This window comes from Oryzias melastigma, linkage group LG23, assembly GCF_002922805.2.
Source record: "Oryzias melastigma strain HK-1 linkage group LG23, ASM292280v2, whole genome shotgun sequence".
In the NCBI taxonomy this organism is placed as follows: Eukaryota; Metazoa; Chordata; class Actinopteri; order Beloniformes; family Adrianichthyidae; genus Oryzias; species Oryzias melastigma.
Genome location: NC_050534.1, coordinates 11659881 through 11678901, shown reverse-complemented (window position 1 = coordinate 11678901; position 19021 = coordinate 11659881). Strand labels below are relative to the sequence as shown.

At 35.2% G+C, this 19021-nt stretch overlaps 2 protein-coding genes and 1 long non-coding RNA gene across 4 annotated transcripts; all 3 read right to left on the bottom strand.

The window, feature by feature from the left end:
• Nucleotides 1-4463: 4463 nt before the first annotated feature.
• Nucleotides 4464-6686, bottom strand: LOC112156708. The gene is made up of 2 exons (XR_004947170.1): nt 6577-6686; nt 4464-6238 (listed from the first exon to the last, which is right to left on the bottom strand). It is a non-coding gene; the product is annotated as an uncharacterized LOC112156708 (long non-coding RNA).
• Nucleotides 6687-8474: 1788 nt separating this feature from the next.
• On the bottom strand, nt 8475-15610 carry ube2nb (ubiquitin-conjugating enzyme E2Nb). 2 transcript variants are annotated; one of them, XM_024288991.2, is made up of 4 exons: nt 15454-15610; nt 12802-13048; nt 11063-11203; nt 8475-9675 (listed from the first exon to the last, which is right to left on the bottom strand). In XM_024288991.2, the coding sequence occupies exons 1-4, from the start codon at nt 15481-15483 to the stop codon at nt 9632-9634; spliced, it is 462 nt and encodes a 153-aa protein (XP_024144759.1). In that variant the 5' UTR covers nt 15484-15610; the 3' UTR covers nt 8475-9631. The 2 variants fall into 2 exon arrangements, with proteins under 2 accessions (XP_024144759.1, XP_036066134.1); XM_036210241.1 differs by lacking the exon at nt 15454-15610 and adding an exon at nt 15382-15438.
• A 520-nt stretch (nt 15611-16130) lies between these two features.
• Nucleotides 16131-18846, bottom strand: mrpl42 (mitochondrial ribosomal protein L42). Its single transcript, XM_024288764.2, has 5 exons — nt 18687-18846; nt 18437-18500; nt 17955-18039; nt 17674-17837; nt 16131-16303 (listed from the first exon to the last, which is right to left on the bottom strand). The coding sequence occupies exons 1-5, from the start codon at nt 18763-18765 to the stop codon at nt 16258-16260; spliced, it is 438 nt and encodes a 145-aa protein (XP_024144532.1). The 5' UTR covers nt 18766-18846; the 3' UTR covers nt 16131-16257.
• Nucleotides 18847-19021: the final 175 nt, after the last annotated feature.

Below are 19021 nucleotides of genomic sequence, written 5' to 3'. Positions count from 1 at the left end.
TTTTTTTTTAGAAATAGAGTATTCATACACACTAGAAGAAAGAAAAATCATTTTTTGAATTTATATTAGGACTGGGAATCACTCACGATACGATACACGACTCATGATATCGATGATATCGCGATACTGCGATAATTGGAAAAAAATCATCTCTATTAAAATATACCGAGGAACACAGATTTTTTTTCAGGAAAATATTTCCCCACAACTTGTGTCTCATTTTGAGCAACAAATATTAGACATTTTTGTGCAACATTAATATATTTTTGACAAGCATTGACACCAATTGATTTAGAATTATCTGTAAAATTCCGTGTTAACAATAGTAAACATGAACAGGAGAGCCACTACTTAGTGCAAAATTGTTGTAAACAACAAAAAATAAATAAATAATTAAAGTATCTTCCAGGCACATTGGTGCTAGCGACAGCTAGTTTTCTATCTATCTAAAAAAAAAAACGTCTCACCAAAAGATGACGAATTTAACATTTTACAGCCTCTTAAAACGAAAATAAAAGATTGATCCTTTGTGAGAACCCAGTAAGAATATTATGACAAACCCCTAATTTATATATTGTTTAGAATTATCCCCAAACACTAGTTCTCCATGGACGGGTACAGCAAATAAGAACAGAAAGACAGTAAACATGTCCTCTGCTGTTGAGTAAATTCAAGATTCACTTCCTTTTAAAGAGGCACAAATCAAAAAAACATCTCCGCTGTAGTCAGAAGGCTCCTATCTCAGAAATGGTGAGGGTGTGTTCTGTCCATGACCTGGGGAACTTGAAGCTTTTCTCAGAAACTACTGGAGTATTCCAGCATGTTGACGGTTGAGCGCTTTCTGGAAAAATGGTAACATCTTGGGCTTCACGGAAACTGCAAGTGTACGCTTGACGGATAAGAAAAAAACGCTACAATGTTAAGAGTAATGCATCCATATAGGCATAAAATGCTTAATTCAGTCATAAAGAAGTACAGGGGGCTGGAATGTTCTTATAGTCATTCATTGTTTGAGCATTGATGTGAACACGGTAACCTTTGACTAATATTCTACACTGAAATCAATTGATTCCATCAATACATTCTTATACTATTCCCCTCATAAGTGATCCCAAAGAAAATGTGAAGTCATCACATTGTAATCTTCAGGCCTGAACGTTTACTTAATTCAACAAAACTCACCAAACTCCTCACTTGCTTAAAGGTTTTTGCATTAGCTGCACAGAATCAATGCATCATCAAGCAAAAAAAGCCTCTTCATCCATAAGTTTTATATAAGTTTACAGGTTCCTCCACATCCCTCCCCGAGGTGTGGTGCTGTTTTATGAATGAGCTGTTATGCAAGAAAAAGTGACCTGAATACAGAGCAGGCAGAAGGATGAAGGGAGGAAGTAAGTGCTGTATTCCTGCAAGCAACATCATTCTGCTGTGCAATAAAAAAAAAAAAGGTATTTTCTGAGATTATTTGCAACGACAATACAGCCATCAGATCTATTTAGATCTTACGATAAGTACATGTTAGAAACGACGGTGTGTAATCATGCTAAGGCGAGGGATTTGATGGTGTTTCTCAAGGTGTAATCATCGCTACAAGTAAACCAACACAGTTGGAGGTTATCTCTGCCTTATATAGTAAAGGAAAGCATGCATGATGCAAATAAACATCTGTTTACCTGTAAACCTGTAAAGGTTTATTAAATGACACTCAAAGTTTCACCGAACAAAAACATTTTTGTAGAAAACACAGAACTTTTATTTTGGTAATTTAATAAAACATTGTGTGACAGTTTAAATATATATTATTTAAGGATGTAAAAAAGCAGATCTGCATGTGTCTAGTTTAGTCCTGATCAAACTTGCTTATCTTTGCCCTTCCCATTGAAGTGGCGTTTGTGGGTTGGGTGTTTTCCTCATGACTTGTCCGCAACATGACTCTTGAGACATCGAGTGTCATAACTGGTTAAAAAAAAGAACCTACGATAACCTTTATTGAAATTGACTTTTTTTTAGGTAATTTAACTTAAAAAAAATTGATTTTGCTCCTTGTTTTACATCCTTGGTAGCTCAGGTGAAAAGATAAGTCGCGTTTAAGGACTTTAAAATACCACACGTGATAAAACTGGTTGCATTGGTCGGTTACATTTTAACTTAAATCAGCTTTACTATTTTTAGGTTAAGAAAGATTTAGAACTTCCTGTTTTTTCTAACAACGAAATTAGGAATAAACTAGTGAATTTACAAAAGCAAAAATAAAAAAAATCTCTCCATATGTGCTTTTAAAAGAGAAATGCAGAACTTAAATTCTGGACCGTTCACATTTCTAACAATGTCTTCACATTTTTAGCACCTTGCTGGTGTAATTTCATCCAGCGAAAGGTGGTTGTTTAAATAAAGAGACACTATAAATATAATTTGGTATGTTGATAAACCCTAGTCGGCTTGGAAGGATTGGATTTCACGTGAAATTTTTCCGCTAAGTTTGTCACTGTGTCATTAGAAAATAGCTCACTGTACTGTTTCATCTTGACATAAAAGCATGAAAGAAGGTTTTATGGTTTTACAGCTTTTAATGTTTTTTTAAATGAAATTGTTGGTGGAATTTTTTGTTTTAGTTTTCTTATCTTTTTTTGAACAAAACAACACATTATCAGTTTTATAACTCAACAAGGATTGATCATTGATCACTGAAATCACCTGATTCATCTCAGTATGGGGAAGTTTCCACCAAAACAAACAAAAGTCGGAATAAACAGACGTTGATCAGATCATTCGAACTGAACCTTTCCTATCCTGAGCACAGCAGCTTTACGTCTACCTTTTGACGCGTTATTGATCTGTCAACCCACCACTATCCAGGTGACATGATATCTGTGTTATTACTGCACATATGTGCTTTGTTTACATGTCAGGTGGTGGTTACTGTGTCCAAGGAGAGGCGGTGAATGAAGCTGTTAATAATTGACGTTCGGCGCTGCTGGGTGAGACAACCAGCAGGCTTTAATGGCTGTTTGAGACAATGCTCGTCTCTTTGGGCGTGATGACCAGATGAACAGTGACGGGATTATTTAAAGTATGCAATCAATGACACAAGCAGGAGTTGGTGGCATTGTTTTAAGCCCCATTAGCTGTAGCAGCAACTACGGCAAAGGCGTGAATGTCATGAAGATCTCCACCTGTATTGACAGTCATCAGCCTAAGAAACAAGTATTTCTTTAAGTATTTCTTTAATTTAGAATTCATAGTCTATAGTCCTGAATTGATTTTAAGAATTTGTTTATGACATTTCACAGTGAAAATATTGAAAAGAAAAAACTTGCAAATGGCATACACAGTACCTTCCCCCGCCCTCACTGGCTGAGCAGCTGCTCCATCCCCCCCTGCTACCCTGGTCAGAGCAAAAAAAACCCACTTTTTTCTAAAATGGTGGATTTTCTGTTGGTTTTACCTCCATAGCAACCATATTCTTTTTTGGTCATCTGGGGATGGCGAACAGGTCGATGTCATTTTTTGAAGAATCGGTAAAAGTAAATTTTTGGATTTCCTCGGCAACTGAGGTTTTTTGTTATCCACGCCCACATTTTTAGTATGTTCATATAGTATGTTATGTTGCTTCGTTCAGCTTGAGCCAGGGATTTATGTATTGATTTTTCACAATATTCTGGTAAATACTGAGCTAGAACAGGGAATTTTTTGTGAACTGTAGCTAGTCATGCTAATGCCGTTCAAAACTTTATTTACAACATTTTTTCTCAAGTAGCTTTCCAGTGAGGAGATACGAGACAATCGATTTAAATCCTTAGGATGTGTTTAAATTTCTAGAAGGTACAAAAGGTTATTTATTTACTAATTTATTTATATGAAAATTCAAGATGGTGGCCTCTCTCTCAGGTCAAAGGTCAAAACTTCGGTTGTGGTTGCAGACTTAACCTGATAGTGGGTGTGTAAAATTTTGTGATTTTTGCCTTAAAAGAAGTACCTAACACATAACCCAGTTAAAGACTGTTTTGACAACAGTGATGTGCTTAGAGTACATGAATTGAAGGGAGCTACAACAGAAATGTGGGGCTCTGCGGGTAAACTGCTTTTGTAAACTTTTGAAATTATGAATATTAAATGACATGAAAAGATTGTTTGAGCTATTTAAATTTGAAGAGTATGTCACAGCACAATATTTACATTTAAAGGATGGGGATAAAAACCGTTGCACATTAAAAGTGGGACTTTTTTCAAATTGCTATTTCTTAATATTTGGCATTTCAGAAAATTAAAATTTAACCCAGGTTTAAAACATTGCTGGTGAAGCTGATATAACCTACATTGAAATTATGGGACACATGAATATATTACTCAACATTACAACTAACAGAAATCCTCTTTAATGTAAAAGGCAGGAGTCTGAGGATAGAACCCTGTGGTACTCCACATACAAAAGCATGTCATTTTTTTTTTTTTTTTTTATTAAATTATATGTTTTTTTAGGTTAATTAGAGCTGTACAGTGGTTAGAGCTCTTGCCTCACAGCTAGAAGACCCTGGTTTGAATCCCAGCTTTGACCCTTTTTGTGGAATTTGCATGTTCTCCCTGTGCACTCCGGCTTCCTCCCACAGTGCAAACACATGCTTCATTGGTGAATTGATTACTCTAAATTGCCCCTAGGTGTGCATGTGAACGAGTGTGCAACAGACCTGATCAGACCCAACAGTAGCTGGGATAGGCTCCAGCAACCCCCAAAATAATTCAGCAGGTTATGAAAAATGTATATTTGCCTCAGAAAGAAATGCTTGAAAAAAAAACTGGCTACGATTATAAACTTTGCAATTTCAAATACATTTTTTTATTAGACCTCAAACCCTTGAGGGCAAAGACGCACTCGACGTATCAGCAAATGTGCCCTTGTCTCCTCCTCCTCCTCCCTCCTCCTCATGGTTTATATATGGAGAAGTAAAAAAGATGGCCCTGGACAGTCTGTTCTCACCATGGAGGAAAAACTCACAGGACCGCAAGAGGAATTCCTGACGTTATATCACACTCGCAGACACAAACGCATGAAAACAGAGTGCTGCGGACATGACGGTGCAGCTCCTCCTCACAAGGTCACAGCTAAGCCTGTTTTATACGCCATGTCGTTCTGAATCACTGCATGGGCCAAGATGCTTTTCTAGAAAAAAAATATTAAAACAATAACTTACGAACTGACCTAAAATAAAACTGACCTTCTGTAATTTCACTTAGTCGCTTTAGATGGTAAGGTTTCACTAAATGAACGGTTTTAAACTTTTTTGCCTCTCAGAACCTTATTAAGAGCGAAATCCTTCAGGAAATCAAAGTGTGCGTTTGAGAGGCATGTAACTTTGTCATAACCATAGGAATGAAAGGCAGGACAACAGTTGCCCCGGGCTCATCTGGATGAACAGGAAAGGTTAGGATCAGCCCAAGAAGTCGCAGCCCTCAGGAATATTCCACTGCAGCTGCCTTGTGTAACTAAAAAAAAAACAAAAAAAAACTCCTGAAATATTGAGGCGGTAGCCGGACGGCGTTTCAGGGCACCTGCTGCGTAAGGAGGGCTTTCCTCTTCGGTTGCTGACTTTTGTTTTTAACGCATGGAGGAATAATGAGGGTGGTTACATAACATGGAGGGTGAGAAGGCTCTGACTGCAGTCCCCTTGAATTTTATCTGCAATGGGGAAAGAGAGGACGGGGAGGAGGAGGGCAAGAGTGAGTTTTGTGGGGTTTGAGGAGAGGGGATGAATAAGTATGGAGGCTAGAGACAGGATATTAACAGCTGGGGTAAGGGAGGTTGGGTAAAAAGAGTAGGAGAAGTCCCACTCTGATCATATTTTCTAAAAGCTTTCTGGATGTTTTTTTTAAACTGATTATGCTGTTTTTAGCTAAAATCTAAAAAACCTGTGTTGTTAGTTCATAGTGGAGAGTAAGCCTGCACTCACTTCCCATGATACCTTTGCCCACCTCCTCCTGATTCACTACAATTTAAAAAAAATCTTTAAATATATCACAAGAACATATCAAAAGCACGTGGATCTCTAAACTATTGAGAGCTTGCACTTCTGTGTATCAGTTAAAACAGCATCTCTGTCCTCACCTGTCAGTCACCACATGCGACGGGTGAGTCTTCACCTACATTCAGCAGACACAGCGAGAGATGATCCGGTGTGTCAGCAGGGCATGTTTAGAAAACCTGACCTCGCGAGGTAGCGGATCCCGCCGCTTGTTGCTGTTCCTATGCGGATGACTTACATGTTTTAAAGCAGCAAACAGGAAGGGCTTCCTTGTTTATTGTTGTTTATTCATTGTGGCCTTCCTCACATGTTTGGTTGAAGCCAGTATTTAACAAAGATATCGGACAGTCATAAACGCAAGTTGTTTGGTTGTAATTGTGAAACATCCCATATTTATCCCTCTACATCAAGTTTCTTTTACCTTTTTGATAAAAAAAAAAACTATCAAAAATATTTTGTCAAATCATTTTGTGCTATAAATTTGTAACTAATTTTGCATTATTTCATTACAATAAGAAGTCATTTAAAATGTATGAATAAAAAGGGACGAGTTTCTCACCATAAAGCTTTAAAAGCTAGCAAAACTTTTCCCTCCAAAAGATCTCACGGAGGAAGCCATTTTGAAATGAGCAGCAAAGTCGTTCTACTGCCCCTAGAGGAATGATGGTGTACTACAGGACAGAAAACAGCCAAATGGCTTTTTTTTTATGAAAGTTTAAATAATGCACAAGAGATAGGGGTCTCAGAAATGTGTTAATAAAATATGATTGGAATGGTTTGATAGGGTTAAATAACAAATATTTTAAAGAAAATACATTAAACAACTCAATTTTAGGGAACAGAAAGAGCTTAATTTGGGGCTCAAACATGTTAAAATGTACAAGTCCTCTTCAGAAGTCAAACATTTACATCACAATTGCTAAATTGTGTTAGTAGTGCCGATAGTCACTGGCTGACAGCTTCAAAATATTGCTTTCTCTGAGGGCGACCTGTTCAATAACAGTCTTTTTCCATCGACATAACGCCCCACAGAGCGGTTAATGTTTAGTCAAAGGTTGTAGATAGTGAGGAGCAATCGTTTCCTGCGTTTCCTTTTCCAAAGAGCGGCTGCATACCAGCCTGAATGACTCACTCTTGCCATGAAAACCCCAAAACATGACCATAAAGCGTTGTGTGAAAAACAGATATGTAAAAGAAAGAAACAAGGAGCACCAGCTCAGGCGCCGAGAGATGTGTTGTAACATTTTATGGGTGAAACATGTTCTTTTAAATATCATACATGAACTCTTCTGACTGTAAAACAGATGACATAATCATGTTTTATGAGGTTTGCTTGTTTGTGGCGCCACCTTATGAATTCAAAAGTGCATTTCTGCATTTTCTTGTAACACAGACCTTTAATAATTACAGGAGTGCTAGTATTTGATGCTGGATAAACTAATCAAGTTTTCTTGGTTTATAATGTACAATAAAAGGTGTTTATGCACTCGGAAAGAGCTTTTTTACAACTTTTTGTCAAGAAATTCAACAGTTCTCAAAGCCTTTTAAAGGTTATTTGTATGCGGGAAAAAAACATGAATTCGTCTTCATCTTAAGTCAAATTCTGCCGTTGTCTTCATTGCTTTTTTGCAGTTCTCAGCATTCCGTTTCTTCAGGTCATCAATAAATCTTCAATTTTTCCATTCCCATAAATTGGCTTTTGATGTTTCATAACAGATTATGATTTCTTGACATGTCGTGCGACAAGTAATTCCAGTTAGATGCAAATTTTCTCACCTTTTTTCACAGGCTCATCTCAGGCAGTGCGAGAATTATGTTTGTTTTTTTTTTTAACATGTCCTCTGTTACAAGAAGATTACACAATTTGCTTAATTTATTAACATTTCACTAAACATTCTCCCATTTTGTGGGATTTAAAAAATTTCCCAGGATATCTTTCCTATTCTTGTCTTTCACAGTTAAGTCGTTGTCTCCCTCTGCTGGACATTTTGAGGTACTACAGAACCACGAGTGAATAAATAAAAAGACAAAACTATAACACATTTTGACTCAAATTTATAATTTTTTAAGAATAAACAGACTCCTTTTACTTACGCAACTTATTTTATTTACAGTTTCTGAAGAGTTATGTATGCAAATGCACTGAAATCACTGACAGAACTCCTCTTTCTTCCACAATAAAAGCAGTTTGATTTGGTTAAGGTTTTAAGATGTTCAAACCAACGACAATTGCTTCTTAATTTGAGGACAACAATTTACTTTGCTGTTAGAAATAATTATTTTTTTGGATAAATTTTACCCACAGAACTGGCGATTACACACAATCTTGCGTTTCAGTCTTCTCCTGTATAGATTCCATCAGCGAGTCTGAATCTTTCAAAATAAAAGTTTGAGGATTTGTAAGTCTTAGGATGAACACATCAAAAGTGAAACACAAAATTAACTAAACCCCAAAAGTAATATTACACTTCTTTCGCTACAATTTATTTTTTAACGTCACACTTCTGCTACCACAATGACTTGGATTTTACTCTTAAGGAATCAATTTAATGCACTTGTAGAATCATTACATCCATAAGCACAGAGATCAGAAATAATTCTCATCAATTTGGAATAAAAATGAGAAAAAAAATATTTATGAAAATGATCAGAAAAATATCTTTCCCTTTAAAAAGAAACCAGAAAAAAGTCAAAAACATTCCACCTTAAACCAACAGAAAAAGAGCGATGAGACCTGCAGTTTGGTTCTGGTGTGCCGTATTTTTTTTTTTGATGAACACTGAAGTAAGAATACAGGCAAACACATAGTATGAATAAATATAAAACAAAAAAAATTCTGGAGTTTAAAAAAAAAAATAATTTTCTTTGTTCTTCCTCTGGTGAGCTGAAAACTTGATGGAATTTTTTATTTTTTTTAAGGAGGAAGCAGCACTTCTCCCATACAGAATCCTTTTCCACAATCCTAAATGCAAAACTGATACATCATATCATTTTTTTTTAATAATCTTCAACCATAAAAGTGCATCTGGACGAGTCGCAAACTAACTTTTAATACGGTTAATTTAGAAATGCCTTCAATTAGATCAAAAAGTCTGACCCTACAAAATAAAAGACTTAAAAAGTTTTCTCTTTTCTTTAGGATGTGCAACCTTTCCTCTTGTTTCCCATCAGAAGAAAAACAAACCCCAACGCTTCCAGACTCACAATGTGCTGACAAACGACGCGTTGTGTAAAACGAGGGCAGCTTTAATACATTTATTCTTTGATGACGTACCAGTATTTGCCACGCTCAGGACAACATATTGCATGTGATTCTTAAGACTGTGGTGGATGGAGGGGGGAGGGGGGGCACTCTGTCCATGCGTTTAAATAGAAACACAGGAAGAAAATTAAAATAAGATAAAAAAAAAAAAAAGGTATCACACATTGAACGCGTCTTAAGGAGGAAATAAGTCACCCAGAGGTCTGCAGCAGTAAATATCTCTTTCAAATAAATCTGGACTCTTCTTCTGGTTTTTTTGTTTTTTTTTTGTGTGTGTGTCCGTTAAACTCAAACGTTGACAGAATAGGAGTACATTTTGTAGATCACATTCAGAAGCCTCTTCTCTCTTCCTCTATACTTCAGTGTTGCTGGCAAAGAGTCGAGTCCATGTTTGGGCTGCAGAGGAAACAAACAATTAAATATACAAAACAATATACGAGCAAAACTGATTCATCTCTAAAACAATACAATTAATGCGATTTTTAAGTGTGTTTTCATCTGTAATATTTGAGCTACAACTGTTAGTTTCTTCATAAAGACTCCGTTAATTTAAGCTCTAAAAAGGAAAATAAATACAATTCTATTAGGCAGCCACACTAATGAAAACTGTGTTTTTAACATGTTTTTGTGGCATTTTCTCATGTTTAAAGACACATATTCAAAAACATTTCTGAATATTTCTTTATTCAAATCGTTCAATTGCTTTAAAACCCTTTTAAATACCCACTCACACTATATTTGTAAAATCGTTCCCAGTGGTCTTTTAATTCGGATTAAGCAGTTTTATCAAACATCAAGAAGATTGTGACATTTTCTGAGACATATTTTCCGCAAAGTAGTAGGAGTACGTTAGAAATCTGCCTCAGGGCTGTTGGCATGAGAGTTGGTATCCCAGCATGCTTTAGTTAACACTCTCTCCCGCTAGCTTACTACAGTGCCTCACAACCCTAAGCTAACATTAGCTAAGATAAGTGATAATATTTTGGCTTTTTTCTTTCTTAATACATTTTTCATCGTTAAGTGGAAATGCATAAACAAAAACAAGTCTCTTATTTTATATTTTCACTAGTTTGGAAACATGTTGGTCACAAGAATACAGTTCAGCTTCCTTAAGTGATTCTTCTGCTTTGAGCCAACGTGAAAAATAGTTTGTTTGTTTCGTAGAAAGCTGCAGGCCTAGAGCTCCCAGATCTGAGCTGTCAGCAACAGGGAAAGGGGGCGGGGTTGCTTTGCAGCAATGGTTCCACCCATAACTTAGAGGTGAATTTCGAATTAAATTCCTAGAAAACAACAGTTTTTAAAGAAAATTTTGGCTAAAAACTGCATCTTCATAATTAAAAGACTAGTGGAAATGCTTTAACAATAAATCAAAAGATGATCAGAGTGGGTCTTCCAGCAAATAACTTTCTATTCTATAACATATTTACCATTAAATCACTGCAGTAAAATCGTTCAAAAACACATCGATCAATCATCAAATCCCTCACTCTCTTTATGTGTGATTTGATTTTAAATTCTCTGTATTTTTAAATGAATTTGGCATCAGAGTTAGTTCTGAAATTCCTCCTCCAAACTGTTGTTTTGGACGACATCAGGGATGACATCATTTTGTCAGCTTGTATTCTTCTCCTGCCAGAAACATGACAGCAGAAACCGCGACGCTGCGGATCATTTGAGATGTGGGCGGAATTTTTCTCAATTCTGGAACTAATTAAACCATCTTTTTCTCAGCCCGTGTGTTAGAACAAAGTCCTTAAATCTAGACAGAGAGACGCTTGCTTACCTGTCTCAATGGCATGCATTTCATGTTTCTTCCACTGCTCTGCGACATCGTTGGCCAGCGGGTCATCTGGGTTGGGAGCACTTAATAACGCCTGGATAGATAGCAACACTGTGCGGATCTGCAGGGCTGGGGACCACTTGTCTGGGAGAGTCGGGAGACAAACGTAAAATTAATAAAAACAATTAAGTGTGTGACAGAGAAACAGCAAGACTTCAAAACTCATAATTTGAAAAAAGAAAAGCAAAAATGTAACCACTCCGTGACTACCGTAATTAAATTAACTAAATGTATTAAATGAATGTGTGTGTTAAATGACCTTTAATTGATAGACTTGACTAAAAGAAAAGAAGAAAAATAAAAGTTAGAGACTTCAAATTGTCAAAGTTGCTGTCCACATGCTAGAAAACTGATGATGGATTTTCCTTCACTTTCTTTTCCTTCATAAATCAGACTCTGTGACTATTTATTGTGACCAAAGTCGACAGTGCCCATTACACTGGAATGTAATAAACAGGCTTAATAGGGAGGACTTAACCCCACTGTGGAGTATTTGTCAACAGGGATAAGCCGGCTCTGCCTTCATCATGCAAATGCAGCCATTTAAATGTCAGGAGTTGAGCTGCCACTTTGCCTTACAGAAAAATGATTGAAGTTTGGCTATGGTTTCCAAAAGTCCAGATTAAGTTTGTAGACAAAAGTTTGAAAGCTTTGTTAGAAAACCGGAATATTCAGATGCCACTAGTGATTAAAGCAAACAAAGCTGAAGACAATTCATTGAACTTTAGACATCTGATCACTGCTTAGATTCTCTATTTCAAAATGACTATTTTGGGGATGTAAAAAAGCCAGAATGCAAACTTATTTTTCATTTAACACAAGTTATGGATTTAAACTGTCATCTGTGTAGATTCTTAGTCAACTTATCACAGGATCGTGTTCTTTTAGGACATAAAAAACTGGGAAGAACATCAAAACCAATCCAGTTCCCTTATAGAACACAATCTTGGGATTTAAAATTCCTTTGCTTATTTTAAATGAGTATTTAAGTTCAATTAGAATGTACCCCTCCTAAGTTACAGTCAATTTTCACAAATCTATTCATAAATGTTTACTTGTTTTGAATGGTGCTGCCACAAACGATTATTTTAATAGTCGACTAATTGGGTCATGTGCAAACTAGATGTAAAGCACTCATCTTAACCATCATTAGCTTTAAACTAACTAAGAATTAGATTAAATTAGATTAGAAGCTAATAGCTGAAATTGCTAAAGCTAATAGCTGAAAATGGTGAGGCTGATAGCCAGGTAAAATATTAGCTAAATGTGAAATTAGCCTAAAAATCTGAAAAAATCCTAAATTAGCCAAAATAGCTAGCATGGCGCTAAAATATTAGCCAAACTCCAAATTAGCCTAAAAAAACCTTAAATATTCTAAAAAGCTAGTAGAATGCCATTATAACTTTCAACTTTACTACACTCTGGCTCCATATAATATAAATTAACGACTAATTGACTATTAAATTAGTTTTCGACTATTTTAATAGCAGATTAGTCGTTGATTAGTCGACTAATCGTGGCAGCCCTAGTTTTAAATGCAAATGGGTGGAGCTTATTTTACTAAACTGATGCTGCTTTGTTGCTCCAACACAACTGTGAATCAGGGAACATAAAAAATATACAAAAAGGTTCAAAACACTAAAATAAAATCTACCAGTGTAATGAATGATGCTTCTTCCTACCTTTCAATATGTCTAAACATATTCTTCCCAGTTTGTCGACGTTGGGGTGATAGATTTTGGTCATGAATCGCACTTTGGGAGCTGCCATGGGGTACTCTTCTGGAAGAAATAGTTCTAGTTTAAACGTGCCTCCCTCGTAGGGGGAGTCTTGAGGTCCTGCGATGACCACGTGGAAGTAGCGAGCGTTTCCTTCATCGGGCGTGGCCGTGATCCCCGGAACCGGCTCTGCCATCAACCGTTGCGTCTCCTAAGAATGCAAAATAAAAACAACACTGTTAAAAATAACTTCAACCAATGAGTCACCTACAAACTGAAACCTGTGAAAATGTTTGAGATTCAAACTAAAAATTAATTCAAACATGCAGGATTTGGGGGCACCGTCAAGTCAAACACATTTAGGCTTTTTTTACAACCAAAAGTTGTTTGACCAAAGTTAAAAAAATGCGTATTTGTAAAAAGGTGTAGAGATTCAACATACTTGACATTTAGTTTTCCTTTAACTATCTAACATTTGTGCTGTCGAAACACTTCACAATTTTCTGACTGGCTCATAATAAAGTAAAACTTTGTATAAAAGACAACAAACACAACATGGTTTAGTATGTTTTATTGTTGAATTTTTTGGCATCAGGAATGCTTCAAGAAGATAAAAATCTCAAATCAAATGTGTATTAAACATGTTGAGGTTTAACATTCTACTTAAATACAAACATTAATATCAAAATCTATATTTTTTTCCCACCAGAAGATGTATAATGATTCACCTAAATGTTATTGTATTACACAGAAAATACATTTAAATATTTTTGTAAATGCCAGAATTAGCCAATATTTATTAATTTGTAATTTTAAGAATAATTATGACTATTAAAAAAGACTAAAAAAGTAAATAAAAAATATTTCAGGGGAGGCTGTGTGATAAAAAGTTTTTTTTTTAGATTGATATAAAATATTTAACAGAATTGGGTCAAATTTGGATCAGCTTAAAGTTAATGAAAATGCAGAGTGTAAATATGAAAACATTTAAGAAATTTGAAAATAATACATGTTAAACATTTAAAATATTTGTAAAACGTACAATTTCATTTTTCTAGTTTTCATTAATTCCTTTAAGTTTAGAATGTGAACTTTTGAATTTAACAGTGTTCCTTTTCATTTTTTTAAACAAAATTAATCTGATTTTTTCATTTGACCCTATACAATAGTTTTATTTAAGTTATGCTGTCTAAATGAGTGATAAACATGGTACTATCTGTTATATTTATCAGCAGAATTTGTACTAAAAAGATTTTACTATTACTTTATCACTTTTCAATTAAAGAAAACCACAAGGATTGCAAATACTATAGTGGAAATCAAATTAAATCCCCACTTTTATCATCTTTTGATCAATTTTAATAGCTCCCCCAATAGTGTTGTGATTAAGATTATGTTGTCTTTTCTGTTTATTTCTTGCCAAAAAAAATGTTTTCAACAAGAGTTTCTGCAGGAGTTCATCTGAAATTTGTCTCAGTTGGCACAGAGTAAGCCTACCCTTATTTCCCATCATCCCTATCCTGCTAGCTTACAGTCCCCCGCAACCCCAACCTAACATTACCAATGAGAAAAAAAGGTGAGCAATATTGGAGCTATCCAGCCGTACAGTTTTGAGCCAGATGATAGCTCGGAGGGAGAAAAATGAAGACGTACGTGGATGTATTTGACTGAAAGTGGATGAATCAGAGCACACAGGCTTTTTCAAACAGCATGTTTAGTCTGGTCCTGACTCACAAATACTTGAATGAATGAATAAATAAATACTCACAAATGCAATTTAAGCTTAACAGTCTTTATATACGTCACCCATCATGAGAAAAAAAGCTACAAAAACATGTTAAAACACTAGAAAGTTGATTTTCATTTGTCTTTAAATTGCAGCATTCACAAAAACTAAGCACCTTTATAAAATCTGGGTAACTTTTAATGGTTAAAGCTTTGATTAATACCGTTTCCTGAGTGTAATAGGGTGAGTACAATGTGAGTTTCGATTCACAAGCTGTTAAAACCGGCTAAACCTGAAGCCCAATGTGACGGAAGAGAGGTTGATCGCGCCCACTACCGGGCCTGGTCTGCGGCGGTGCGGTTTAAAGAGGAGGCCATTCAACAGGAGGCCCATCAATGCAATATATTAAAATATGAGATATAAAACATCAACTAGTGTTTTATTTTAAAGATATACTAAGATGATTAAATTAAAAAACAGAAAAATGACAATACATGGCGTGGAAACCGCTAATGCTACAGATGCTAACCTAGCATAAACAGTGAATCCATTCATAAGACGAGGAGAAACTGCTGTAATTAACAGATACGCGGACAGGAAACATTGAGGGATATGCCGCTCTTCTTGTCAAAAAAGTATAACCAACATAACAACTTGTTAAGAGCTCGAACCACGAACTCAATAAACGGAAATAGCAAACAAAACAGTGGCAGAAATACGAGTTTGTTCACCGTCTCCAGCTAGCTAGATGCTAACTGTGAGAGCGCGCTACCGTCAGGAAACATGCCAGACGGTGGCAGTTAGACGTCCGTACTCACAGCAAACAGTCATTACAACAAACACACCTGGGCTCAATTAGACGGACACATACTGTCTTATATTAGCTGTACCTTTATAATCCTACGAGGCAACCCGGCCATCTTGTGTTGGGAATTATATTTTTAGCCGTAGACTCGCCTTCTCTTCGGGTTGGGTTGAGTGAGCGGGCGGGGCGGGAACAGACAACTCGCACTTCCGGTAGCTTCAGATGACGTAGGAAGCTTCATTAAATGCTCCTTTTAATTTGAAAATCCAGTTTTTTTATTCTAAAATGTTGCACATTAAAAAGGCTAGACTTGAGTATTTAACCAAGATTAATGTTCGTTTTTTAAATTTACACCAGACACCGGCTAGTTACATGTTTAAATGAATTATAATTTTTTTTATTAAAAAAAATTAAATGACAGCTCATTTGTTTATTAAATGAAAACGTAATTATTGAAGTAAAAGGAATTAAAATAACTTTAGAATGAATTATAAACATGGACGTCAAAATCTTTTTACAAATGTGCCAATTAAAAAAAGAATAAAAGCCACACATCTTTCGCAAACTGAATTTTATTTTAGGTTTTTTATTTTATTAAGCACTTATTTTGATCCAACTTTCAAGCAGTGTGTAAATAAAGAATTTAAACCTTTAAAAATTGGAGCATATATGAACTGTTCTAATTTAAAATACAATTTAAAGTCAATGCCAGAAATCTCCTACAAATTTGACAAAATTTAAATAAATAAAAAAGAAACCTTCTTACTTTAAAGGACATACTTTATTGACAAACTGATAAAAAAACAAAACCACACATGGACAAGAAAAACTTTATCAGGTGGTGGAAACAGGTGTGACAAATTTTAAGTTAAAAGGCTTAAATATGTTTCTATCTGTCCTTGGGGGGGTTCTTGTTGATGCGCCTCCTGTGATATCTGAAAAAAGAAAGAAAAACTAGAAATCAGTGAACGAACGCACATAAGAAATTGGTCTGTTTATAGTGTCACGTAAAAGCAAAAACGATTCTTTTGAGAAAGAAAATGAGTTCATTAGTTTCAATATTTGTCCGTTTTAAATAAAATAAATGAGTTTGTTAAAAATCAGAATGAACCTTTAAACTTTACAGTGCAATGCCTAATGGGAATTTTACCAAGTTGAGAGGAGAAACTCAGATCTTGGAGATCATCAATGAATATTTGGCCACTTTTTCCCAGTTTAAATCTTATTGTGGAGTGGTGAACATTGAGCTTAAGTGAGGAAAAATGAGGCCTGCAGTATCTGAATGTTACTTTGGAGTCTTTTGTGACTTCTTAAATGAGCTTCAACATGTGTTGGGTTGGCAAGCTACCCCTGGGAAATTTCATCAAAACTCAGCAGCTTTGGCATTTGAAGATAATGGCTTACTTGAGATTCGAAATTACAACATTTTTGGATGAATAATGATCTTATATTTAGCTTGAGAGCAGGAGTGTCACATTCAATTGTAGATTGCGGGCCGAACAGGATAAACATTTATTGAACTCTAAGACTACATTTCTAGAACTTTTAAACTGTAACTTTTAACATAATTGTGTACTAGATATATAGCATTACCTGCAATGTTAGTGTGAATGCTGTAAGCTGAATTTGGCAGCTGAAAATGCTAGTGATGATAGCTGAAGATGCTGAAATTGAAAGCTGAAATCACTAAAACTAATAGCTAAAAACGTTGAAGCTGATAGCCTACTAAAATATTAGCTAAATTCCAAATTAGCCTAAAAAAAAAAATAAAATAAAAAACTTAGGTTAGCCAAAACAGCTAGCATGTAGCTGAAAAAAATAGCTAAACTCCAAAATAGTCAAAAAAAGCTTAAATTAGCCAAAACAGCTTGCATGTAGATATAATATTAACTAAACTCCAAAATAGCCTAAAAAACTTGTTAAAAAGCTTAAATTAGCCAAAACAGCTAGCATGTAACCGAAATATTAGCTAAACTCTAAAAAAGCCTAAAATACTTTTAAAAAGCCTAAATTAGCCCAAACAGCTAATGTGTAAATATTAGCCTAACTCCAAAATACCTTAAACATTTGAAAAAAGCCTAAATTGGCCAAAACAGCTACTATGTGTTTTGGCTAATGGAGCAAAAAATATTGGCTAAACTCCAAAATACATTAAAAAATCTTAGTAAATGCCAAAATAGTCCAAAAGCTAACAGACTGCCCATTAAAAAAACTTTAAAACCATAGCTTTTTTAACATAATTATGAATAATAAAAAGGCAGGAATATTATTCCAGGTTTGCATCATGTGTTTAGTGTGGACTTACTGTCCTACTGGATAAAAGCGGTGTTTAGTGGTGAAGAACATCTTGCTAAGCTCCTCTATAGTTGGTCCCTTTTTGTCCTTCAGCACCTCCGTGCTGAGGTGAGCCTTTAAAACCTGATCATGAGTCTCTATGGAGTTGGTCAAAGGGTCTGGACGTTCCACAGGCTGGAAGAATTAGCAATGATTCAGCTTCATGCAACACATTGTTGGAGGCTAAAGATGGTTGACATTTTTACATCATGTCTAAATAATGTCAGAACTGTAAATAATGTCTGTTCTTACCTGGGTGAATTCATAGGGAATATCCACAGCAGGATGGTAGCACACTATGGTTTTCCCGTCTGATGTCACTCCAATGTCTACATCACTGAATGCAAAATTTCTGATGTAAATGTCAAACAATATTTCATCACAAACTACTGGGTATTTTAAAACCAAAATAAACTTGGGAAAATCAAAGGATATTTGTGTTTTCTTGGTTATTTTTTTTTTTACACACAACACACCTTAAAAATGAATAGTTTACTGTAAGAAATACTGTGTTCTGTTATGTTGTGCTACATTTACTGTGAGCTCTGGGTTGTATCAAGGTTAAAAAAAAAAAATCAGACAAATGAGTTGATTTTGCAAAGGAAGGATAAAGGATCAATCAATAATTTTAGTGCTATAATTATTTAACTATAAGCCAACAATTAAAATAATTAATTTACAAAATAAAAGCATAATTATATTAAACACATAAACGACAAATACATCAAACTTACCTTTTAGGAGGCTCAGCTATTGGAGAATTAACGCTTGACTTGTATCGAATCGGTACCCAACAGCCTGTAACAGAATGTTTCTATTAAAATATAACTAAATTATTCACTGTATCAATTCTAGCTAATAGAGTTTAACCTGCAAAACGTGTCAAGGTTAGTAGCCGTAGATTATGACGCAAAAGGTCAGTTATGATAAGAATATTTAACCAATATTTCGATCATAAAATATAAATGAAAACTGAATACTTACGACGACCAGATCGAGCAGCAAAAGCGCTAGAAAACCGCGTCAACAAGCCGTGAAGTTTGCACAGCTGACCGCTCGCCATGATCAGCAGCTATTTTGGATGGTGCAGCGGAGTAAAAGGTCCGTGTGGAACAAACTATCGAAGAATAGTTCCTCTTCGTTATTATTGGAAAGAAAGGTTACAAGATGAAGGAATAGTGATCTACAAAATTATTAAATGCTACAAAAATGTTCATGTATATTTATTTATAACATATATATAATTATTTTCTTTTACATTTTTATATGATACTTGGGGCAGATTTTAATTAAGTGGTCCATTCAAGACTAAAAGGCAA

Excerpts from the sequence above, each read along its gene's own strand:
- ube2nb (XM_024288991.2), bottom strand. The coding sequence starts at position 15,483 with ATGGCCGGGTTGCCTCGTAGGATTATAAAG. Across the intron at positions 13,049-15,453 it reads TGCCTCGTAGGATTATAAAG|GAGACGCAACGGTTGATGGC; the intron begins GTACAGCTAATA and ends TTGCATTCTTAG. Across the intron at positions 11,204-12,801 it reads ATGTTTAGACATATTGAAAG|ACAAGTGGTCCCCAGCCCTG; the intron begins GTAGGAAGAAGC and ends CGACTCTCCCAG.
- mrpl42 (XM_024288764.2), bottom strand. The coding sequence starts at position 18,765 with ATGGCGAGCGGTCAGCTGTGCAAACTTCACGGCTTGTTGACGCGGTTT. Across the intron at positions 18,501-18,686 it reads TGCTGCTCGATCTGGTCGTC|GCTGTTGGGTACCGATTCGA; the intron begins GTAAGTATTCAG and ends ATTCTGTTACAG. Across the intron at positions 18,040-18,436 it reads ATAGCTGAGCCTCCTAAAAG|TGATGTAGACATTGGAGTGA; the intron begins GTAAGTTTGATG and ends TTTTGCATTCAG.